The sequence below is a fragment of the Neopelma chrysocephalum genome, unplaced genomic scaffold, assembly GCF_003984885.1.
Source record: "Neopelma chrysocephalum unplaced genomic scaffold, ASM398488v2 Primary Assembly neopelma1_382, whole genome shotgun sequence".
NCBI classification, from domain to species: Eukaryota; Metazoa; Chordata; class Aves; order Passeriformes; family Pipridae; genus Neopelma; species Neopelma chrysocephalum.
In genome coordinates, this window is record NW_020898046.1 from 1,739,008 (window position 1) to 1,765,792 (window position 26,785).

Consider the following 26,785-nt stretch of genomic DNA (forward strand, 5'->3'; position numbering starts at 1 on the left):
AAACTTGTCTGAGTTGAAGAGACTACAGCAGCAGCTAACAATTCACAACAAAACAGATGTATGCACAGATTCTACCCTTTCCTGGAGCTGACCTCAAGCTCTCCAAAACTTCACACAGCATCTATATGAAGTTTTGCAAGTCATAAAAAGGGTCTTGAAGAAGATGAGGACAAGGATGATAAGTAACACATGGTATATCCTCCAAAGGGAGAACAAGCTGACTCCAAGTCTTATTGAATACAAACTCGTTGTGTTTCCATTTTTCACTTGATTTGGCAGTAGCTAGAAAAGGACTAAGAAGTTACTCTTGGAGATTTCTGCAGAGAATATTCTTGGCTGTCCACTTCTCAGAAAGCACACAACAAAAATCAAGATTAGTACCTGCCATCTAGTACTATATCTTTGTATTTGTATCAGGCATAATTGCATTAAAAGAAAATATAAAAGTAAGTCTGTATGACTGTAAAAAGCATGTATATAAAAAAGCAATCTAAAGACCTGCTAGCATTGCATCTGCTTTACATTAGTTATGTGTTTTCTCAGGAAGTGCCAGATTCTGTGGTTTACATGGTCTAAGGTTGCCAGGATTACCTTTTAAGACGACTTTTTGCAGCTTTCTGGAAAGGCTGTAATTGCTCTTAAATATTTTACTGCTGAACTTACAGGAGGACACTGCATATATGAAATAGACTAATAATACACTACAAATTATAGTAGTTGGCTATATTGCCATGCTACTAGTTAAGGCTTTTAATAAAGAACTAAAACCACAATAAAAAAGCATTATGAGCTCTACTTTATAAGCAGTGAACCTAACTTTAATCCAGTAATCAAATCCAGATCCTTCATACATTTCACAGCAAGCTTTCTCCTTCTTGGTGGTTTAGTAGTGGGTGGCACAAATCACAGAGCTTCAGCCAAGGAAAGATGGTGCCCATTAGGAAAAGAAGGACCTATGCCAGTCACTGACAACAAATGCAAGCCTTCAGTAACAAGAGAAAGTCTACTGACCTGAGTGCCTGACATGGCACTCACCAGTTGCTCCACACAGATTTCCAATAGCTGCCATTTCATAAAAAAGGGGGTTTGGAGATCAGATTTGATGTATTTCCCACCCAAAAGAGTGCTATAAAAGCAGTGACATCAGCTCAGTAACAAAACATCAACATCGAATATAGTTGCTTGTCTCATTTCAGGAGAGAATCAAGACTACACAGCTTTATCAAATAATTTATGTTCTCCTTCCCACACTCGATGCTAAACCTTTCCCTTACAGCTCTGCAGAAGCTGCTCAGATTTCTGCCCTTTTTGAGCAGAAAATTCTTATAATCTACTTTTTAGACTATTTGTATAAATACTTTGGCTCTCATCCTGAACCACCATGAACATATCTGTCCTTTTTGATTTCTCATTTTGAAGCTGCTCTCTTGTTAGGTTAATTTTGCCAAGTAATAAATTTAGAGCCACAGGTCTTGAGTGAGAGAAGTTTTAAATTTCATATTCCTGGACTCAGATGCAGAGCTAGGATTTAGAAAAGACTCCTTGGTGCTCAGAACACTGTAGTTGTTTTGGTATCTGCAAGGTAAACCTGCAGCTCAGTAGAATCATAGAATGATCTGGGTTGGAAGGGACCTTAAAGATCATCTAATTCCAACCCCCTTGCTGTTAGCAGAGACATCTTTCACTAAACGAAGTTGATCAGAGCTGCATCCAATCTGGTCTTGAATACTTTCAGCAATGGGGAAAGTAGATGTAACTCCACTAGAGTTTCATTGGTAGGCACAAAAATCAATTATTGAAGCAGTAATTTTTCCCCTGCTCTTTTCATCCCAGGTTTCCTGCTAAAATAAAAATCCTCACCAGGAGTATTGCCATACATCTTCTGCATGTATTTTTCACCTTTGGTGATTTGAGAGAATGTGCTGCTGAAATATCACAACCAAATCTTCTTTACTGTATTGGTTCAAACCAAAGGTTATCATGAAGGTACCCATACCACCATCACCCACCATCCCTTCCTGCCCAGTCATGTTAGCTCATGGAGGTACCTCCTTCTCCCAGACAACAAAAAAGTCTTCAAAAGACGACCAAACAGACTTTTATTTTGATGTCAGGATTCTCCTTTCAGCTAATTGAGACTACTGCTTTAAAGGTGAGACTGTCAATTCCAAACCTTAGTATTAGTTTTCCAGTTGCAGAAAGCCCACACAGGTGTAGGCAATAGTATATGCCTGTATGCTTTACAAAAGCATGAGTCTCTGTCTAGGGGCCTGGCAGGACCAGGCACTGTTAATTTAATTCTCATTTTTAAAGGAACAGCTTTGTTTCAGGTTATAACTTTACCTGGAACTAAAAACCACTCCTGCACAATGAAACACAAACCAACAGAAAATGTTATTGACCTTCAATAAGAGCATCATAACCCTCCAAATTACTGTCACTGTCTAGTATTCATAGATGACCTCCAAACCACCACCAATCTGCCAAGGTAAGCATCAGTAAAGCTATCCAAGGCTAGTGACAGGAAATTTTACAGACAATCCCATAGTTTCTTTGATTGCGTCATAGCACATCACAGTGTTATGAAATTAATAATCCACATTTTTCTATTTTTAAATCCATATTCACTTTTAAGTTGTTGAGACCACTGAAAAGCTACTCCATCCAAGTGATAGGGTGGGTATGCCCCAACAATGTACACACACTAAATATTGTGTCTTACTGTAACTGGTATCCATAAGACTGTTCATGAATTTCCTCAGCTTCATTTAATTTTTCTTCTTCCCCCTCCTACTATTTCCAGGAAAATCCCTAGTCACAGCAGATTAATGAAATTTATTTTAAGTGAATGACAAACAACTGTCTCTCCTCCAAGACAGACAAATCCAGGCTAGAACGTATAGATAGATTGTTAACTGAATCAACCCCCCCCAAGTGAATAATTTACCTCCCAGGAGATGCTGTGGCAACATGTTCAGAAAGTCTGGGAGAGGGGACACTGCCAGGGCAGGAATCTGCTATTGGCAAAAGAGCAGCTGCAGGTTCTGGTTTAGTACTGTTTTCACTCCATTCAGAGCAATAAAATCAAGTGAAGACACACAGAAAAAGAGATTTTTAATTCACATTAAAATAGTATGCAGAACAGGAAACACTGTGCATGAAAGTGTTAGTATACCAAAAAAAAGAAAAAACAACAACAACAAAAAAAAAATAACCCCAAAAACCAACCAACCAACCAACCAAAAAACCCACCAGACTCCCCCAAAAAAACACCAAAAAGACCATGGAGTTTTCAGTAAAATACAATTAGGGGGATAAAATGAGGCAAAATACACTTAGGAAGTATCATGCTTTCAGTGAAGGTTGAGAGTGTCCTTTTGCTTTCAAACTCAGAAAGCCAAGTAGTATTTTACAGCTTTATATGCTTTTCGCTACAACTTTCTTGGGGTGTTAGTTTTGTGAAGGTTAAACTGTATGTTTCTCAATATTTTTCATATCCTTTCTTTTATTCAGTTGTGATAGGAAAAAACCCCAAATCTAGAAAATGTTGTCTTAAAGCTCTCTACTGGAAGAAAAGCACCTATCAGACATATCACTGTAATACATAAAAATAAAAGTAAACTACAATGTAGAGAGCAATCACAGCAACAAGTTTTGAACAGACTAAATTAGCCACAGGGGCAGGTATTGCCACTGTGGGGTTTTTTTCTTCTATTAGCATGCAGAATCAATTATCTTAATCAAGTAGGGACCCTTAAGTGCTGAAAATTATTGAACACTTAGGAATGACCAGGGAGCAGACCTCATAGGTGGTAAAGGCGTGGATGGAAATTCTGGTGTAGGTGGCATCTCCAAAGTCAGGGTAGCTATGGAGTTTTTATTCAAACTAATACAGGTATCCTGGGCTCCTGCTCCATCAGGTAGATCTGCATGTATGCTTTACATATATTTATGACATGGGGGAGAAAAAAATAAATACGTGATTCATGACAGGTTATTTCAGGACTGACCAAGAGCAGGACAAATATTTTCCAGCTACTATGGATTAACTAAACTACAAATCTGGAAAATCCAGACACATCTTCACTCAGGACAATGAATTGACTCTATGGTTTAAGGCCAAAACTAAATCTATACCTGGTTGCTCAAAAGGAGATGGTGAAAGTGAACACGTAAAACAAATTTGGAAATACGGTGCTGCAGAAATAGAACTAATTAGTTACTAAAACGTGTAAATAAACTTTATACAAAGGCCAGACACTGCCTTTCTAAGTTTTAAGTAACTGGTTTAAAAGCTGCAATTTACACATTTCAGTGAGGGCTTTCTAATTCTATTTCTTGTCCTTCAATCTTTTCTCTGAAGAGAAAAATCTATTTTATCCACATAAAAATTCCTAGTAGTTTACAGTTTAGAAATAAACAATAATAAAAAACCACACAGAAAATCTGTCTTGGACAATGCCTGGCTGAAAAGCTGAGTTTTACTAAATTGGGATATTTTTCTGTAGATTACTGATGAAAGAGAAGTTTCAATTTCATTATCATATTCATATTGCTAGGAGATTTCTAAAATTTAAGCTTATTCATTTATATCAAAAACCATTCAGAATATTTTTTCAAAGATAAGATGTATACTGGGAAACAAACATGAGCTAGGGCATGTTATTCACATGCAAATGAGGCCCATTGTTTTGGAAACAGTAACAAAATGTCCAAAATTTAACACCAGTAACTGTTGTGCATGGGGATATCGGGTGAAGAAATGACATCTTTAAAGCAGTAAATGAAATTAATTTCACCATTCATAAAACATATTTGGAACTAGTGATTTTTTTATTATGAATTTATAGAAAACTAATAATTTTAGTAGCCTTTCTCAAACTACTCCCATATCTTCAAAAGACAGACTTTATCAGAGGTTTCTATTATTTGGATTATTTAGAGAGGGTTTTTCTTCTATTTCTCCCTAAAGCAATTCACCCTTCGAGGGATAAGAGTTGGTAAGACAGATAAACATAATGGTAAGTTTAATAATGACATGAAAATATTCTCGTTACCTAGGGATATCCCCAAAACATAGAAATACTTGAAGGTCAAACCATTTTGCCTTTAAGAAGAAACCTTTACAGAGAGTCTAAGTGATTACCTTTCATAGTTTTCATTGCATTGATGTTCTCTAAAACTCCCATCTGTGTTTCCATTCATAAAGAAACTATAGAAACCCAGCAAAACAATTTTATACACTACTTCACATTCCTACTTTAATATGTGATATTCTATCGAATGATTATATTGTGGTGTATGCGCACTCAGTAACACACTTGGGTTTAGTAACACAGTACTCGCTATCAAGTTATGTGATGCAGGGGGGGACAGAAATCAAACTGATTGGCACTTCTCATCAAAACAGTCTTTAGTGAAATTATTAAAGTGAATATTTCCTCCCACTGTCCCTAAGGAGTTAACCCAAAAGGTGTGTAAGATGTGGTATCCCTTGGTCCATCGTTACCAGGGCAAATCTAGTTGTACTTTATGCTGTGCATTGTTAGGCATCCACATTGGTGACTGTTAGTGTTAGATAACTTGGCTATTACCTGAAGTCTCCATTTTCTGTTTGTCTTTTCCTAAAGACAAAATGACAAATACCATAAGCTACTGCTGTACTGTATAGCAGCATAAACCCTCTGAAAATGAAACACAGGCTTAATATGCTTCCAAAAGTCTCTACTCCTTTCAAGTTCCCAAGTTGTGCAATAAAAAAACAATCCCGCCAAGTCTGCAGAAGCATCTGTTCACACAACTAATTCCATCAGAAGAGCGTGTAGGTCAGCTGCATAAACACCAAACCAATTGCAATGGTTCTCATTGGGCCATTATGAAAGACTGGGCTTTTATATGTGCTTTACAATTCACCTTTGAGGTCTGAAACATTAGCTGGTTCAATAAACGCTGCAAAAGCCAAAAGAGAGTTTTATTTAGAAGAATTCTTACTCCTGTAGCCCCCCAAATGGGTCAATAATTTTACTGATTTCTGCAAATCTTGTGTTGATTTTGACAACACAGACACATACCCCATTTTTAACATGATCAGGAACTCTAATCCTGTGATAGTTTTGTACAATTCAGATTGCTTCTAGTATGCAGCAGGGATTTAATTGTTTCTCTTCCTATAACCTGTGAAGGTGCAATGAAATTTCAGCTCCATGCATGAGAAGACTATCCAAGGAGTCCAAGAGACTCAAAAGAAAAACAGACAGAGCTAAGATAAAAGCAACTTTTATTAAAATACTCTTCAAGCTTCAGAATGCATAAATTAATGAATGTGTAGCTACTATAATACATTATTTTACAGGAGAACCATAGGGCTGTGAAGCTTTTATAAACACAAGAAAGCCTATAAGCTTCACTCTATAATAAATAAATACTACTGTCTTATCTTGTGTTGAAGCTCTTACAGGTACACAGCAACATTCTGCTCAATTATTCTTTTTTTAAGTTTTCCAAAACATGAATATATTACTAGTCTAAGCAGCAGAATCCTTATATTGAGCTTTCACTTCAATTCACAACATTGGAATATATTTTTTTAATTTATTTTTTCTTTGCTTAAAAGCAGTCTGTCTTCTTGCTGTACTTTGTAAAACATTTACAACCACTCTAAAATTGACCTGCTAGTCAAATTCAAAATAATTGTCCTGGTAAGTATGACAGTTTGAAATAAGTGCATACAGTTCCTCTTCATCTTCTTCCCCCAGCCACAAAATCAAGGTAATACAATTTCTTATTCTTTTGTTCAAAATTTTCTGCTTTCTAACAGCCTACAGTATCTGAAACTCAGCAATGCAAATGACTCCTTTCAGGCAAAAAAAAAAAAAAACTGAAACAGCCATCTCCTCCCCCATGTTGGAAGATTCAGCCACCCAAGTTGTTCTGTTTTAAATACGTATTTTTTTGTCAACTAATGATTAGCACAAAAACATTTTCATCCCATTTTTTACATGTCAGTAGGAAAGTGTTAGAAAAGTATAGAAAAGGCTAGAATTTCTCTCGCAGAAAGGCTAGTGAAATAAGTTTTCTTTTTTCTCTCTTTTTTTTTTTTTTTGCAAAGCAGATGGAAAAGAAGAAAGGAAGGAAGTGTTTGTGTTTTGCTTTTGCAACTTGGGTAAAATCACTGGACATTAAGAACACGTGCTGAGACTTCATGGTGCCAGTCACGTAATTTTGTATATTTGGGGCTAATGACGTGGCTGTGAACCTTTTCCCTGTGGAAAGAAGTGATAGAAGAAAAATAAGAAAGAAAGAAAGTTTGTCTCAAGCAGTTTCACAAGTGAGCATGCAAATTCCATGCACTATTCCAATCACTTTGTTTTCCTCTCTGTCAAAAAGTTGGATCCGGTGTTAGTCAAAGTCTCACTGACTTTAAGAACAATTAGATTTAGCCACTGGTTGGTGCTCATTTTGAATAACACTTATCCCAAAGCAAGGAGACAGGTGACCCTCATTCGCAGTCCAGAACGACAGTATTTTCCAGCTATGCCTTGCAATCTGATGAACACTCACAAATCAAAAATGCCTGGTTAGACTTAGGAAAAGGAAAACACATCAACAAGCTGACCTCATACAGACAACCAAATCAGTCCAAGCTTACAGAAAATCTCTGCACAAACTCCTGCACAAACTTTACTACTGGACTGCACCAATTAAAAAGGTTTGTCTCTGAGAAAAAGATCTTGGTTTTTACATGCTGAAGTAAAAGGCAAAAAAGAAGTAACATTTTAAGAACATCCAGATGGCACACAAATGCACCAAACACTACAAGTTAAGAATTAAGACATGCAAACTATTAAAGTAATAGAAATGTAAAACATCAACTCACTTAGTCTTCTTTGCAGCTTCATTTTCTGGTTCTTTCACTGAAAGAAAATAGAAAATTTTTATTTTCTAAGGCACTAAATATACTGTACCACCACACTGAGATTCTCTCCTGTACCAATACATTCACCACAGGAAATTACAATAACACTTATTAGGACTCTTTGACTCTAAATATGCCCCAATGAACATGAGTTATGTCTAAAACTTCAAGAGCCCCTTTCATAGTAGAATTGCTGAAAAGTGGCTCTGCTGGTCTCTGCCCTTTCCCTTGGCCCACTCTCCAGGTTGGCATCAAGAAAGGTGATTTGAGAAGGTGAAGATGAATGGAAATTGAGAGGCATTTCTTTTGGACAAACATCCAGTGGGTTTATATCAGGTGATAATCCAAGCATCTGTTTGCAGCTAGGCTATGACCCATCAAGGTTCTAGAGGTCTGCACAAGGAATAATGTAAATTCCCAGCCCTGATTTAAAGACTGGAGAATCTAGTTGCAGTTATTTTTTACAGCATTTGTCAACATGATAAATTCATCTGTACTAGATAACATGTTATTTGATGTTCAGGTCCATACTCTGCCCTTACAAGGACCAATGAAGAGAATGGAACACAGACAATGATCTATTAATAGACTACCACAATACAGTGCTAGAACAAAACAATCAGAAAACTGTCCAAATTCAGACTATTTATCACACATGGACAAGAATCTGTATTTGGGGACATGTTATCACTGGCTTCCAGAGATAGTGGATTTGATAAAATCTGCCCTCAGAAAAAGGGTCCAATTTCCCCAATGCCCTCTTTATTACAGCATTAGTTGTGAAAAGCAGCATAATGAAATAATCACAAATCTCATCCAGTGAATTATAGTTGACAGTGTAACATGAAATTGAAGTTCTACAATAAAATTATATGACTGGGAATGACCTTCTCCACATCACCTGTTCCAGTCCACCAATGCATGTAATCGTACCGTAATATAAGCACAGGATGGAAACATAATCTGGGGATTAACTGAGGAACTATGGATTTGTGTTTCTGATTGGTTAAATCATTGCATTTCACATACTTTTGTATGCCTGACAAAGACTTTCTACATGCCAGAAAACACCTAATTTTTTTAAGCATAAAATTTGAACAGGAATGTTGCCATTTTGATAATACATGGGGGAAAAAAAACAACAAATACATATCTGTCAACATCTTTAGGAGTAGAAATGGAAATTTTAAGATTTACCTAGAATGTAATAATTCAACTTAATCAGGAATATGTCCAGTAACGTATATATCCTGAGCTATTTAGCGATCGCAGGAGTTTTACAATAATATTTTCCTTTTAATACCTCCCCTCACCCCCAGCTTTTAAACACTTATCTGTCCAAGACCATTAACCTCTATTTCATTTAAACCAAGCCACTCACTATGATCAGTGCCCGTGATTTGGGCGAGGATGCGGAAGGAGCGGGACTGGGTGGTGCCTGTCCGGGGATGCCAGTCTTCCGTGTCTTCAATCAGGCGCTTCTTGCTGGCATCGCTGTGGGTGGGGGTGTGGTAAAACTCCGTGTAGGTATCCACGATGTGCTTCCGTGGGGGGCTGCATCAAGCAGAAGAGACAGCAGTGAGTGAAAAGCTTCAGAGACCACCTGGGTTTGGGTAGCTACAAAGACAAGGGCAGAACTGTGACTTTTCACAGCCTTTAAAGGCAGCTTCTGCGTTTAAAGGCAGAAGTGCAGCAGTTCAGGCCCGCCTGAACACAGATTCAGTTCTCTGAACCAAACACAGCTTTATAATTACTCTAAGCTGACTGAAATATGTTTCGCTGATGGAACATTTGAAACAGTAAAAGACAGTATTATCAAGACATTTACATGTTTAAACTTTTACCGTTTTGGTGGGTTTTTCCTTGGAGATGACAGAGTAAGACAGCAAGAGAAAGTTTTCCACCATAAACAGGAAAAGGAGAAAAAGAAAACATGAAATGAAGTCAGAAAGCTGAAACAGAAGTGCAGCTAATTATTTTATTGAATTAGTTTTGAGAGAAAGGGGAATTAAAATTCAATTAATAGTGATATTCTCATTCTACCACTAAAACCACAGAACTCCTATACTTAAATTAAACTCACAGGGTTTTCCTTACAGGCATGAGAGGGGAATTTGTTTCGGTAAAGCAGGGTAGTCTACCTTCTTCAGATCAGGTGCCCCTTGGCTCACAAGAGGCAAAGCACAGCTGTGTGCATGTGCAAGGGTCACACAGTACACACCAAGTCTTTTGCACTTGGCAAAGCCTGGATCAGAACCAGGCCATTTGAAAGCATAATGAGCATAGTGAGGAGATACCCTCTTTGAAGGACAATAAAATAGGGTGATTGTTTCACTTGGCAATTTTCCCTACAGTAACTTACATGCTATTATCTATCCCTGCACTAGCAGACTTGCAAGAACACAGGATTTTAAAGCTTTGGTTCCAGTAAGTGATATAAATAACATGTAATGGCACTGATCAGTTTAGGAAAGGGAACAGAAGACTCAAACTATATAAGTTACTCCTAAATTCCACATTTGTTATTCCAAAGTATTCATCTTTAAGACCCTCTAAGTGTACATTTACTTTTACATAATTTACAGGAGAAAAGCTGCGCAAAATTAGCTCCTAAAACATGAAACTTCCAATCATTATTAAAAACCAAAACTCAACAGAATGTTAAAAGTCCCTTTTATTTTTGCCACTACTTCCTCACTGTACTTCTAATGTCCAAACTATTTCTGGTGAAGAAAGGTGGAAAGTATGAGTTAAAATTACGTGAACTGTTAACAAGTTAACTGTTAACAAGTAAGAATTAGTCCCATTCAATGAAATGCGTTAGTAAATACTTACAAGAATACTTAATACTTGAAAGAATGTGAAAGATATGATACAAAATTATATCAAGACATGGAATTTATTGAAAGACAGCATTATTGAGGTACATGTATCACACATCAAAGTTCCCATCAGAGAGAGAGGTACAAAAACAAAGACAGTGGTATGTCCAGGATGGAGAACAAGAAGTACATAGAAAAATTAAGTGAAGCATCTAAAGAGTTAATAGCAAAAAATAAAATCTAAAAATTAAAACAGTAGTTAAAGGTGTAGAAATACATGAAAATGTAATTATTTACATGCAGTTTACTGCATTCTAGCAACTACCTCAGTGAAATAAGTAGTCTTTCACCATTTGTTGAAAGTGGCATAAAGGAAAAATCCTGCTGACTTCTCTTGTGAATCCTACTGGTCCCCTCTTTAAGGCTTAAGAGTCTACTAGTAATTACTCACTGAGGCAACAAGGTGGTGCCAGAGACAAAGGAAAATTCAATGAGACAGGCTCTCCCTTAACTCAGCCTTGAGGCAAGAGGGGAAAGGCCAATAAAACCTTAATCATTTAACATCCTAATATGCACAAATCACAGTATATGGATGCTAGTTTTATTTTTCCTGTATGAATTCAGAATCCAGCCCTTCATTCTACCGTTCTCAAAGCAATGTTATTTTTATACTGTATTTCACCATTTACTAGTTGTATTACCAACACCAATTAACCATAAATGCACCAAGAATACACAAACACCACACAAACGTTTTGTAGAATAAAAATAAGCTGCAAAATGTAGCACAGTGAAAAGCAAAATCACATCATGTCCAATGCAGACAAAATAATCTACTACACTAAGAAAAGCTGAAGCTGTTTTGCAAAATTTAAATATAAAACTCTATTAGAGCTATAATTTTGCAAAACAAGAATACATGCTGGTTATTCCAACAGGAATAATGACCATAATTCAAGTCCAGTGCTGTTGATACTAACTTTTTCGCTGCTGTTATCTGCAAGGAAAAAAAAGTATTTGATGTGTTAATTCATTCTTTGCTTCTCAAAATACTACAGGAGTTTCCAAATTCAAGCTCTGGTAAAGCCATATATCACATAAGTCAAACTTACAATCATCAAGAGAACCTACAAGGGAAAATTTTAACCTAGCTGCACTTAAAATGAGTGAAGTCTATGAACACCTTACCTGTTTTAAGCAGCAGGCACATTTTCATGCAAGAGTCAGGAAGAAGGTCTTGATAAAAATGCAATTGCACACAGCCCAGTGAAGGCAAACTGCTTGCTTTCTAAGCCAGGATTAAACAAGGGAAACAAAACTTCCTTTCCCATCCTGAAGTGAAGTTAAATAGTTTATATCCTGAATGTGGTTTGAGGGAAGCCAAAGGAAGGGAGGAAACTGTGCGTACAACAAGGTGCTTGTCTGAAGAATGGCATTTGCTCAGCATTGCCATCTATGAACAAGATACAAATTGCTTTTTTTGTTTGTTTGTTTTGAGAAAATGAATCATGCAAAACACAGAAGCAAAATGGAATTTATTTCAGACTTCAGTGTTTCTGATATTTCATGGATGCCATTGATACAATTTTAAATGGGGAGACAGTTAAACATCGTTGTAGAAACTTATTTTTTCTATATAAAATTGAGTAGTGTAGCAGTAGACCAATGCAATCACCTTAGTCGCTTTTGTCTGCTTGTTTTTGTTTCATGCCTTAGGACTGCAAGACAGTTAGACAGCCCAAACACACTATTATAAGAAAGATTGCAAAGTAAAGTAGGTTTTTACAGCTCTAAAATGTTTTCAAGGTTTCCCAAACTAGATCTGCAAGGCTGACAGTGAGACAGGGATTTCTTCACCTCTCAGCTGTGATTATTCATCCTCTTTGTTGGTATTATTCATCCTTTAAGTAAGGTAGGGCACATATTAGTGCTCACCCAGTCATCCTAACTTGGGTGTCAAACGCTTACTCTATGCCTGCAGCACTTCCTTTCGGGAGACCTACTTTTGTTGCTATTGTTCCTCTTTTTTTAGTACTAATTGCTGGTTTTGAATACTCCTTACACAGTTATTTGTTAAAACAGTATTCTTGGAAAGATAAGAGTCAGTTTGCTAAAGTGTATTCAACAATTCTACCAGCACTGAGCAAGTCCTTGGAATCTCCTGATTTCACACTTCTTCATTCACTTCATACTTGCACTCACTTCTATGCAGAGTGGATTCCTGCCACCAGCTGTTTAAGAAAGGGCTGGAAGTTACCATGACTACAGTGTGATATAAAATGCATATGGACTGCATTTTATGAGTCCACATATGGAAAATATTCATATTAAAATATAAAGGGAATAGGTACCTAAAGAAGTTTAGAAGCTCAACTGAAACTGCAATTTATCCATTATTTTAGTTGACATGGATGTTTACCTTTATGTAAGGTTCTTCATATACTTTATATACTGAGAGGCTATCAGAGGACAGAGGCACAAGGTCTACTCTTCCAGCCTCTTTCATTTGCGGGATGGCAAACAGTAACCACACCTTTTAGGTTTTTAACCCAGGTTTTAAATCCTTAAGGTTGCAGAGAAACCTACAGCTCCTCTCCGGCCCTTTTTATTATGTAATTCAACCTGCTGGACATTGCTGCTGGGAACAGAGGCCAATTGGCATGGGACTGCTTGTGCTCAGCCTCCTCCTCTTCCCACAGCACAGCAGTCGCTGGGATCCAGTCTCTGAGGTGCTGCAGCACCCAAACCCTGCCCTGGAATTTCTGGGAGAGACAAAGGCCAAAAACCTTACTGCAGGTCTGAGTTCCTAGGACTGCTGTTGAGCCCAAATTAACTTACTAATCTATTGTTTATTAGCCTAGATGCTATGCCACGTATAGTATAAGCCTTTTATGTTGGCTTACAGTTCCTTGAATGTTCAGTCTCCAATATCCACTTTAACATAAACAATTATTTGAATATGGAAATTAATCAAATTTTAAATCTGCACTGCTTTTTAAAGGTAAAGGTAAAATTTAAAGTTGAGGTATTTATGTTATAGCACTGTAAAAAATCTGCTCAACCCTGACAACATCCTTGAATACATCTTAAAAAGTTTCTCCTGTGTTGTGCAGAGAAGTAATGAGACATCTGTCCCTTTGCCTCCCTTCTGGGACCTTTTTCCACCTTTTTTGCCAGGGCCACGGTTGCTCTTTCAGAGCATCTGATTCCCAGCCATCCCAGTACCCACTGACACTTCTTGACAGACTGCTCTGCATTTTTAAGTGCCTGCTGCTTTCAGTCACTGTACTGGGCGTCAAAATACACCGTGAGACATGGACAGTGAAATTAATACCAGGCTTGTTGTAAGGTCCAGAACACATTGTGGTCCTTGTTCAATTTAGCCGTGACACTCTGTAAACTGATATATCACTCATGAGAAAAATCATCACCAAAAGTCTGGCTTGGCCCTCCGAAGCATCTCTTTTAAAATGCAAGTTCCTTCTGAGGGATTTGCTTCTGGCGGTTAAATGACTTCTCCAAGTTGTGTTTTACTTAGCCCTTAAACAAGCCCAGCTTTTTTCCTGTGAGGAGAGACCCTCACAGCAAAAAAAAAAATCCCACCTACCCATTTTGCTGTTTACTCTCCCCCTGGTTTTCTCTGAATCCTCGTCGTGGCCCCTCGGCTACATCCTGGGCGCCGTCGCCGGCAGAGGCGCTCGGGGCGGCATTTTGCGCGGCGGGCTGCCGTGGGACATTAACTGCAGGTTTAGCAGCGCTCGGCACAGGCGACCGCTGCTCAGGGTTAGGCTTGGTGTGAACATGCAGTCCGGGCGCGGCAAACGGGGCTGGGGCGGCAGCCGTCAGCGACGGAGCCGACGCCTGGGCCGGGGTGAATGCGGAGGACGGTGATGGGATGGAGGTGACTTTGGAGGAGGTTACAGCTCCAAACGGCCTTGGTGTCTTATTGTAAGCCACGCTGGCTGTGGCAGTGACTTTGGGTGCAACAGCAGAGGCAATGGGCACAGGCTTAACTACTTCAGTAGGTTCTCCCTATGTGAGACGAAAAACAAAAAAAGAAACACACAAAACCACGCCAAACGCATGCACATTCCTCAGCAGGGATTTTCACTGTTCTCAGAGGAGATAACCCACCTAGCGTGAAAAAGGGAAGCAGAGAAGCAAGCTTTATCGAGACTGCAGCCATAAAATGTATGGAAAAACAATCCAAGCCATGCGTTTCAGGAAAGGAAACGATCCAAACATACACAATCAATATGAAGATCTGCAATGCTGACCCCTCTCATCATATCCAAACCAGACACCCCACAAATCAAATTCAAGAGAAACTGAAAAACCTCTCTATTGCAAAACCCAGCGGGTAACTCGTGGAAAAAACTAGTGTTTTTTATAAAAATCCATATTCCATCTCTCAAACCCAATTTGAGATATGCACGTTCCCCATACACGAATGGAATGTGCATGTGTATACACACACTATAGATACTGATCTGTTGGTAAGATTCTTAAGAACAGAACTAGGGCACATTGGTGTTCCCCAATGTCTCCATATACCTTTGTCAGATAAATATATTAAAAAATGTGGGTTTGGTTTCTGTGGTTTTTTGCGCTGGGATCTATGTTTTAACATTGTGGTTCCCAAACTGTGGCCTTTCAAGTCATAGTCAGCAGGACAGTAATATACTACACATTATTTATGGTCAGTGGAGAGGATTTTAAAGTACAGGCCATTTATAAGTATTTTTAAGTTTGCAAACAGCTTTCTTATCAAAAAGGGAGGTTTGAAACTGTTGCATAGAACAAAACATTAGAAGAACTCAAGAACAAATAATTCTCCAGGGCTTTAAGGAAAGTGAGAGGACTTGTTCTCTGAAACTGTAGTATTTGGATAAGCTTCTTTCAATTACAAAGAAAGATCTTAGTGTTCATTAAAACATACAAATCCCCAAAAAACAAAGAAAAGAGATCACCACCAAAATAGAGCCTAATTCTGTTTCTCTCTTAGGTACAGAGGGAAAACATCAGAAATATCTTTCTAAAACAAATTTTCTGAGAGTTGGAAGATAACATTTATTCACCCTTTTTTGGGTTTTTTTGGATAATCATTTGCCAGGTCTTTCCATTTTCTTTAGGAGCAGAAAAAAAGGTAACCACTCAAAGATCCAAATGCTGCAATACTCTTAATGTAACACATGGAAAACAAGCATGTTATACTGAAAGGAAAGTTTGAATGACAGTGCTTATCAATAACAGGGTTGGATAGATGGATATCAGTTAGTGCTACATGCTACATTTCTTCGATATGAGGATGAACATACCTTTGGTACATTAATAAGGTCGGGTTTTTGTACAGAAGCCACTCTGGAAGAGGAAAAACAAACATTATTGTAAAACCCAAATTCTTTAATGTTTAAGCATTTCCCTGTTCCACCTCACCACGTCCATCCATAGATATACCAAATATTTAATTTTGTTTCCTCTAAAGGAACAATTCAAGTTAAACCTAGAACACTGCTGTTCACACAAGGAAAACGCAAAACAAAACTGAATTAATTTGTCCAGATACAACATTAAGAACTCTGGCATCTATCATCAAGTACTATTTGATTTATAAATTCATAATCCTCTATTGCCAGTTAGGAGACTTCAGCTCCAATTTGCTTGCTATTTTCTATCCTTTCACAACAAACTCTGTCAAATAACTCAAAAGCTCAGGTCAGATAAATTGCATTTTAAATAGTACATAACCTATATACAGGGTTAAAACAGAAAGCTTCCTTTTAGAACAAAACCAGAAACCCTTCTGAGGAACTTAGCAAGTTAAATAATACAGAAACCTTTTGCACACTCTTTGGTTTTCAAAAGTAAGGTTAATGTCACTTGAACTCTACAGTAGATGGCAAAAAAAATTTTTTCCAAACAATGGGCACATTGAAACCACTATGGGGTGGCGGGAAGGAAAGGAAGTATCACAATGGAAACGATTAAGTAGATAAAGAGTTGATAGATTTTGTTACACCTGAAGTGAAATGGCAATGTGTCACAGGTAAAAGACATCTTACTCGATTGGGCTTTTTTCAGATTTGTGTATACTTGTATGCAAAAATACACATGCACACACTAAAAATGTTAAAAATACAGCAAAAAATATGACACATTAATGTTTTGCTTGCAAACATTGCTGCTGATACACTTGAGTGTTTTCATGCTGTTCTGATAAAAATGGGTTCTTGACACATTTCAAAACATTTCTGGCCATATTTGGTGGCTGCTCAAAGAAGCAGTCACCCTTAACGATCCAAGAACCACCAATCGTATCCTGCCTGAAATCACACAACCCTGATTTCCAACATGGCTTTTGAACAACTGAAAAACTGTAGCTGGATTCTGATTTCCAAAAGATAATTTGCTCAGGAGGTAAAAAGGTTCATTTAATTGGACATCAGCTAACAGAGGCTACAATTTTAAAAACATTTCTATTGTATAAACCAGCTTTTCAAGTTTTACCAGGAGAACATTGAGAGCTAGTACTAGGCACACTTGTTACCTTTAACCACTCCTTTTTTTAATTTTCCATTTTGTCCTCTTTACTTTTTTCCCCTTCTTTTTACTATTTTGTTCACAATATTTACTCCTTTCCTGAGAGTCATTTGGCCCTCAGCGCTCATCAGATTCCAGCAACAGGAATGCTGCTGCAGGCTCAGTAGCTAACTTACAAAAAGCAAAATACATATAATCCAGATACTATGTTGGCAGGGGGAAAAAAAAAAGGAAAAAAATGCATAGAGGGAGAAGATCATCTTCTGCACTTTGGCTTCACCACTTGTGCATCGCTGCTGACACACATTATGTCCACATCAACAGCAATTCTCAACAGAGAGAGGGTTTTGTCCGCTCTGGGGAACAGGGCCATTCTCCCTTTTCCCACAGAGCGTGCAGCCTATGAAAAGCCTGACCTCCAGCCCTCCACAGCACTGGGGTGCATCATTAATCACTCCTAATTGCACAGTTGTCAATTTGCAGCAACAAAAGCAACAAGGAGGAAAAAAATACCAATACATGCGGAAACTTTTCTTTCTTTTTTAAGACCAGAGTTAAAAGGAGATGTGCATCTGGCTTCATATCTTACATAAACTTTTTTTTTTTCAATAAAGTGACTTGAAATGTTTTATGTATTAATTAAGCTGATCCAACAGGAAGATGTAGGAAGACATTTATTATTCAAGCCAACTACCATATTTCACGCTTGAGAAAAAAGCTTCTCTTTGCTAATGCTGGGCCTTCAGTTTCAGTCTCATAAAAGGAACATACTTAACTTTTTTTTGTTTTTACAAAATAATCAAATTTGAGTTTGCAATGGATGAGGTTGCTCTGCATTCATCGGTACAGCAGTGAGCAAAAATTATTTTAAACTGTTATTACCGGATGACCTGAAAACTACTTTTCAAAATTCATCTTCAAAAATGTCATACAAAAAGAAAAAGAAGGAAAGGGTGAAAAAAAGACTAGATAATCAAAATGTTAAAAATGTTCCTTTTAAACAGTGGAGGCAGACAACATAACGTTACTTTATTTCCCTTGCAAACATACTTGAAACAAGGACATAAATTTGTGTGCCCCAGACATACTTCAAGCAGTTTAACTTGGCCTTGCTGACTTCAGACCATAATCAGACTAAAATCTGTGATTTATCCTGTATTGTAAAAAGAAAATGCTCACCCAGCAAACTGAGCCACTAAGATCATAATGTGAAAAATGCACAGTGGTTAGACAAGACAGTACAAAAGGAAATGCACACTTCAAGCTGAAAAGCAAAACACATCCAACACACACATTTAAGAAAATTCCTTCTTTGGGGCTATTTCCTTTAAGATTTTCATAGATACCACCAAATTGCATAGCCAAAAAATAATTAAACTGCAGAATCTTTTACATTTTGTAGCTGTTAGCACTTCATTTGCCACCTAGCAATTAAACATACTAGGATTTCATGCTGATTTGGTCCCATTGAACATATGAATAACTGATGATAAAGGTTTTCCCAATGAGATGACACACTTGCCCTGTTACTACTTACTAAAAAAAGCAGGATGGCTTGAAGCATGATATTTTCTGAATGATTTAAAACTAGCAGTTCAGCATGCTAGTTTATGCAATACTTTCACTAATATACAAACAAAGCAAAGACATAAAAGCTCAGTATAAAGGCTTATTATAAACAACTCACACAAAAGACCTTGGCAAATGGTTACAGTATCAAACTTCATAGGAATTATTATAAACAATAAAACCAGAAGCAGCAGCCATCACTTACTGACGTACTAATATTGAAAATAAAAATGCACAAATTTTTTGCACAGGCTTCTACATCAAAGTCATTTATTCTTTCTGTGGAGGGGGCGGAGGGGGCAAAGCTATATTTAGCTTGTGTAAACAGGTCATTTCAACCAAACATGATAAAATTTGCTGTCTAAACATACCACAAGCTGTTCCTCTCTGATGAATATTTTCATGACATTTAATGCAATTCAAAACATTCCAACTTCCAGCACAGCCTTATTAGGAAAATGAATTAGTCCTCTCTTCACTGTAAGCCATATGCCCAGCAATAACTATTCATTCTTTAAATTCTCCTATTATTCATTCACTTTCAAAGTATTTCTCCCATTAAAAAAAAAAAGACACAAGCAATTTGACAGAACCCTTCTGTAATTACTAAAGCTAAAGCTACAGTTCTTCAAGCTTCTGCAGGGAGTACACCATCTCCAGAGACTGATCATCAATGAAAACTCTGTTATCTTCATAATTAGCATTATGGAAGCAAGCTCAATGCAAGGCAGGACTTTTTTGGACAAATCTCCGCTGTCCTGTGTGTATAACCACACAACAGAGGCCCAAACTCTCAGCCAGTAAATCCCTACATCTTCATTGAACCTAAAATCCAAAAGACATTTCAGAGTTGTCTCTTTTCTGAACCACATTGAAAGCCCCATCATCCCCTGTCCTTCTGCTCCTAAGTCAAGGGACTATAATGTATTCATAACTTAAAAGACTGATGCAAAAATCAATGGGAAATTCATCAGAAGGTAACTGTGCTTATATAAACTCCTGTATAAAAAAGGGGAGCACACAATACTGGTATTAACAGAGATACTGTGCGGTTATCACATCTCTATAACTTGAAGAATTGCCTAAACTCTGGTGTGAGATAGAAGAAGCTGTAACACCTTCATAGAATCATCTAGGTTGGAAAAGATCTTAAAGATTGAGCCCAACCATAAACCTAACACTGCCAAGTCCACCAAATGAAGCCAAAGCTGAAAAATTTTCCACAAAACTTTATTTGTTGTTCTGAACTGAACCTTTATAATAGAAGGATGGAAGAAAGGAAGGATTCCCTTCCTATCCCCCGTCCCGTCCCTCTCATTTCAAAACTAACTCCTTTTTCCTCGCTGATCAATCATCAGAATACAGGTTTTGGCAGCAGATACTACACCCCTGAAAAGCCACTGATCACATCTTCCTTCCAAAAACCTGACCTTTTAGTAGTTTTGCCATTGTAGTCTGCAGTTCTGTTGGTTAGCTTCATTTTATTTCTGGAGAACAGTCAGTAGACAGGGCAGGAAGCTAAATAAATTTGCTTTTCATAAATTAGCCAACTCATGGAATAAAGATGACAAGCAGAAGACATTTAACATATATAACAAGTCATGACTTTCACTAGGGGTTATCTGAATAATAATAAATGTAGACATAATTTAAAGCACAGAAAAAAGAATAATCAAAATATATGTATTTTTTTCCTTAAACACAAGCCCCTTCTTTACCACAGACACAATTAATTTCTTACCAACCTTGCTCTGACTCACAACAATAGAAAAACAAGAACATTGTTAAGCTTGCTTCCTGTTGCAATTTATACAGCATCCAAAATGGTTTCCTTACACACACTAATATAACATACAACTGCATTTCTCACAGTTTTGTAGAAAGACACACTGCCCTGGGCAACACCAGTCAGTAAATCAGTACTTCAGCAATCTTGCCAGGACACGCATCTGTGGCCTTGAGATTGCAAACCTGTCCACATCCCAACACATGGAAAAGCGGAAGTAGCAAAATTATCATTAAGTATGACTCAATGAAAATTGGAATCTGTTGCAGCCATTGCAAAAAAAGAGATGACTTTTTTTTTCTGCCTAAAGAGATGCAACAATGTTTTCAAATCTCTAGTCTGTCATCATACTTACTAACATCTCAACAGATGGCTGCCAACATTTTATTTCATCAGTCATTCTCTTTTTTCTAGTTTATTATTTTAGTTTACTTTTTGTTGAACATATCAAATTATGTCAAATAATGTTAATTACAATCAAACAACGCAAACATCAGTGCTGACTGCCTGCTTAGGGGAGCAAATGGCAATTTCAAACCAGTGATACAGGAGAGAAAAGATGGGATGCAAAATGGTACTTCAGATATGATGCTTCTCCAGGAGTCTTGATGCTAACATCTCCCTCTGCAAACTAATTCTTACATTAAAAATGCATTCTTTCTCCTCTTACCCTACAAAACAGTCTGTTAACCCATGATAATTCAAATTTTCATGATTATTCAATACGAGCATATCAAATCAGGCTGGCAAATGGTCACTAGTGGGGTTCTGTAGGGCTCCATTTTAGACTCAGTGCTCTTCAACATCTTCAAAAATGACCTGGATGCAGGACTCGAACGTATACTAGGTAAGTTTGCTGATGACATTAAACTGGGGGGACTTGGGGGTCCTGGTCAACGGCAAGTGGAATATGAGTCAGCAATGCCCTGGCAGGAGGGCCAACCATGTCCTGGGGACCTCAGGCAAACTATTGCCAGCCGGTCAAGGAAGGGGATTGTCCTGCTCTGCTCTGCACTGGGAATACTGTGTGCAGTTTTGGGCACCACAATATAAGAAAGATATAAAACTATAAGGTAGCATCTAAAGGAGGGATACAAAGACAGTGAAGGGCCTTTAGGGTAAGCCGTATGAGGAGCACCGGAGGTCACGTGGTTTATTCAGCCTGAAGAAAAGGAGACTGAGGGGAGGTCTCATTGCAGTTACAACTTCCTCATGAGGGGAAACAGAGGGGTAGGCACTGATCTCTTCTCTGTGGTGACCAGTGCCAGGACCCAAGGGAATACCATGAAAGTGTGTTAGGGGAGGTTTAGGTTGGATTATTAGGAAAAGGTTCTTCACCCAGAGGGTGATTGAGTGCTGGAACAGGCTCCTCAGGGAAGTGGTCACAGAACCAAGCCTGACAGAGTTCAAGGAGTGCTCGGACAATACTCTCAGGCACACAGTGTGATTCTTAGCATGATCCTATGCATGGCCAGGAGTTGGACTTCGATGATCCTTGTAGGTGTCTTTCAACTCAGGACATTCTATGATTAAAACGCAAACAGTGTGAGACGCAGTAGTCTCATCATTAATAAAATACTGAAGGGTTTCTGTGGGTGCTCTATTTGTATGTGAAATTTCAGAAAAGGATCTCTTCTGTCCAATGAACCACTTTAAACACCTAATAACTTTTGGGCTTGATGTACTTTGAGGAGGTATATTTAATGGAGTATGCTGAGAATACCGGTATTTATGTCTCATCAGAACAGTACATTGAGATAATATTTCATTAAATTCACCGTGAGAATATTAGCTCGTGTGTCACTCTCAAAAAGTTTCTACACTTTCAATAAGTTTAGAGGGGGAAATTAATAGAATGTGCACGTTACATTTGATATACACTATATAACACTTTCACATCCTCACACTGTGCGCTCCCCTGGCACACCAGATTACAATGAAGCACTAGGTCAGGTGAAAGAAAGAAAAATTATGTTCTTGCTTTACTGTCTGTTTGATAGTTGACCAAATCAAATTTAGGTCCCCCCTCTTTAGTTTAAATAAGGTTTGTGATATCGTAATTATGTGTTAAAATAAACAGTGCTGATATTTTAGGAAAGAAAAAATCTGCCCTCTGCTTTGGTATTCCTACCCACAAAAGATTAGTTGTTTTTAAGACCTCCCAGAGACAACCACTGCTCATAGTCTCATTCCTGTGGTCTGTGGCAACCCTACCAAACGCATTTGTAAAGAGAATTTAAGTGCAGGCAGATAATATTTTATTCTACTACAGCAAAACCAAAAACCAAACAAAAAGCTAAGGAAAAATACCAAGGAATTTATCTCACTTACCTTCTGGCTGTCAGAGGCTTTTAAAAACAAGTTTCTTGCTTCCATGAAGGAAGAAGGTTTAGAAACCTGGAGATCCCATGCATATGGTTAGCACTAGACTGGGAAGGCATGTCTGTACATACGTGCCCACAGCTCCCCTGATTAGAGCCCAAGCAGGTAAAGCATCCCCAGTACCAAGTATGGATGATGCCTTACAATCCTGTAAGGCACATTGCTGTCAGTTGTCCTAGAAAAGTTATAAACAGCCTATATACAAGTGGTAGCTTAGCGTTTCTAGATAATCGAGTTTGGTAAGCAGGAATCCCATCTTGTCACTGGTTGGCTTCTCACAAGCAACAGGAAAACTTCTGGCTTGTATATAAGACTTCCTTATACCTTGCCTTCAGTGACAGAGATAATTTCTATCAGCTATGTCTTGCTATAAACTCATTTTTTTCTTTTCTTTAAGCTTCTCAAGCTGTCTTGCTAAGTAAGAGTATCCACATAACAGCTAAGTGCAAATAACAAGATTAAAAAAACTATATCCGGGCTTTTAATGAAGTATAATTTACATATTTGATTTTCTTTATGAGTGCTTATTAGATAGTAATTCTAACCCAGCAAGTTACCTTTAAAAATAGCCATCTCAACGAAAAGTGTAGGTCTAAATGACTTGCAGACCTGGTTCCTCCTCCAAAATTCTTAGGAAAAAAAAAGAAAAAGGGCCCAGCTTCATGTTGACTTCAATCTGTCATCAAATCTAGGTTATAATTTAAAAGATTCAAAACTAAGCACTGAATTATTTTTCCAGTGCTTTCCACAATATGGTGAGTAATGTTTAAATTACCTCCTTTGTTTAAAACATAGCCCAAAGAAACTTGAAAAGTGCAGTCATATCTATTTTAGCTGGAAATTCACCACAAACAGCTTCCCATCCCCAACATGTCCTTATTTGGTACTTTTATATTTTTTTTCTCCTTAAGCATGTCCGTGGGAATGAGCATTTGTTTTTTTTTTTTCAAATGAAGAATCTGGCAACTTAAGAGAGCCACGAGACTCTTGTATTTTACTCCTTATGGGAGCTAAGCACACCTCTCATCTACGAAGCAGCTCACCCATTCATTGCTTCCAAAAATTCTGAGGAGATTAGTGAAAGTGTAGTTAACCAAACAAGACAAAAACTGTTTCTGAAGTGTCAGGCAGCAGCAGCAGAGAAGAGCCCCATCCTTCACTAGGATCACCAGCATGGGAAGGAGTGTCACCCACCCAGACTCCAGAAGCACTGTCCAGGCATCTTTGGCCAAATCCCAGCTGCCTCCTAACACCTTCTACTTCTTATTGACTTACAATGACAGGGGAACAATATGAGCAACCTAATCCTACAACTTCTGAATTTCCATCTGCTGTACGTCATCCCAGCCATACCATGTGGACGTGCAGAGAACCCACTGCAATTGCATGGCTGTCGGGAAAATTGCTGAGCCTGGGGCTGGTCAAGAAAAGCCAGGGACACCAATAAAGAAACATGATGCTAAATCCATTTAAAAGGACGAACTCGTGTTGGTTTTAATAGTATATGCTATGGGTTTAATTATTTCCAATTAAGGTCAGGAATATCATTAAGCATTTGTCTGATTTCTCAGTGGGACCCACCACTAAACCAGCCAACTGTCTTTACTATTCAGCCCCTCACATACCTCTTTCCTTCCTCCTATGTCATCCCAGCAGCAAGGGTTGAATATCCATCCTTGAGGTGCATGAGCACAGGACCTGACTGGCAAACTGCCACAAAAACTACCACGGGCACTGCAGCCAGCACATAGCTGAACAAGTCTTCTTTGCAGGTGTGTTTGAAGGGGCTCCCACAGGTTGTCCCCAAAGAGGACACCACCACAGGTGGTAGTGGCTCTGAACAGCAGAGCTGAAGCACTATAAATCACATGCCAGAATTATTATAGGATCAATTTAATGACCATATACTTGCCAGAAGCTGTTAATTTTGCCACTACAGATCCTTGCTTTTGTTGCACCTTATCATTTCCATGTATTGTTTATATGGTTATATATTTAAGGTCACTGGCTTAGCAGCATGTATTGCAGGTCTAACATGCTAAGGAAAGCTATTTATGTCTCAACATGGCTGTCTACTATAGCTTTAGATATCTAACAACTTCAGTTTGGAGGTTTCCTTACATGACTTCTTTCAACTGTTGCATCAAGGCCTCAAGTTAGCCTGGCCAACAGGTCTCACCACACCTTTAAGGGAAAGGGAAGTCAAAGATCAACTGCCAGAGTATGAGCTGTACCTATAAATTGTTTTGTTTACTGCAAAAGCTAAGCAAGAAAGATTGGAAAGCAGCAGTGATGTCAAATAGTTAATTTCTGTAGTCAATAAGCTGGCCAAGGAACCAATTACACTGGATACTAACACTGGTTAAGTAAAGGTGCATAAACCACAGTTCTATAATTCTTCTGTTGTTTGCAACAACTCTGAAAGAAGAGAAAAATTAATAATCCCATCTGCCTCCAACTGATCCAGTTAACGAGTTTTTCCTTTCCACAGTCTAGTTTTGGAAAAAGAACCTTTCATCCCTCTCAGCTCAAAATATTTAGAGGATAACATTCACAGCACACAGCATATAAAGCAATTAACTGCTTTTGTAGGCCACTAATCACTGATGCAAAACAGATGCAAAACATCTCATGGTCACAAAACCTGTTGGGATTTGTCACAATTCTGCAAACATTACTTTTGTTTTGTCCTATAGCTGAAGTAAGGGAGCAATGTTTGACAGGCACAATATGTGTTTTTATTACCTCATGGGGGTTTGTGGTTTTGTGCCACAGACATGACTTTCTACTGACAATACTCTGGAATTTTTCAAAGGCAGTAATTTTTCAAAAAAATGGATTGCAGCAAGCCCTCAAAATGGTGCAGCAGTGAAATTCAGCTATTAATTATAAGCTCAAGTCTGCAGATACCGCTTACCTTTTTATAAGCTGGTGTAACAGATACATATCTAGTTAAACTTGCAGTGATGGATCTCAATTTGTATTTAGCATTTTTTCAGACCTCTAGAAAATCCTGTGTACCTGAAAACCTCTCTGCTTTTCCCAGCATTACCAAACATCCCATCTTTCTTCTGCTGTTACACTTTCATGATGCTACTGCTATCTTTCAGGAAGACACTTATTTTCCAAACAGCCCGTCATGAATTTATTCTCATTTCACTCTTTACTAGAGGAAGGTAGTAAGAGTTAATGAGTCAGGACGCTACAATTTTGATTCTCAACAGCTGAGAACTTGCATGGTAGAGGACAGGTTTTATTTAACCAGTGTCTCATTTTTTCCTGTGGGCCAATGCTTAGAAACAGTTTATCTAACAACACTTGTCAGTTCATGTATTTATTTGCCTTAGGTTTGTTTTTCTTTTTCTATTCTTTACATCCCACATGCACAGAGGTGCAAAATTAACTATCTGAAATTGAGAAACTAACCGGTTACCTGCATAGGTACTAAATATTCACACTATTTATCCAGTTCAAGCTAACTAGAACTATTTTCAGTATATGAAGGGCATAGTCCATATTTAAACCACGTAAGCTTCTTTTAATCCATTTAGAGACAACTGTCCCTTGACAGATCACCACATATCCTTTTATAATTTAAGAATGCCTGCAAGTTAGCATCATAAACCATGCATGTTGGAGAGATGTGTTTTTCAAAGGAAAGCAACAGGTGTGGGACATAGTCTGCATTTGAAAAACAAAAGTGTAAATAGAGACAAGCAACATCATTCATGGCACCCAAATAATGAAAAATGAACACAGATTACACAGTGG

The 26,785-nt window shown here is 38.0% G+C and overlaps 1 protein-coding gene across 7 annotated transcripts in view; it reads right to left on the reverse strand.

Moving 5' to 3' along the window:
* PDLIM5 (PDZ and LIM domain 5) overlaps positions 1 to 26,785 on the reverse strand; it is a 126,299-nt gene that overhangs the window by 39,592 nt on the left and 59,922 nt on the right. For 3 of the 7 annotated variants that reach the window (XM_027706540.1, XM_027706539.1, XM_027706538.1), the window contains exons 4-8: positions 16,056 to 16,098; positions 14,345 to 14,769; positions 9,760 to 9,777; positions 9,297 to 9,469; positions 7,877 to 7,913 (exon numbers count right to left, since the gene is read on the reverse strand). In XM_027706540.1, the coding sequence (XP_027562341.1) occupies positions 7,877 to 7,913; positions 9,297 to 9,469; positions 9,760 to 9,777; positions 14,345 to 14,769; positions 16,056 to 16,098 (696 nt within the window). Of the gene's footprint in view, positions 1 to 6,260; positions 7,263 to 7,876; positions 7,914 to 9,296; positions 9,470 to 9,759; positions 9,778 to 11,717; positions 11,735 to 14,344; positions 14,770 to 16,055; positions 16,099 to 26,785 lie in introns of those variants that run through there. The other 4 variants (XM_027706545.1, XM_027706544.1, XM_027706543.1 and 1 more) reach the window with 4 other exon arrangements.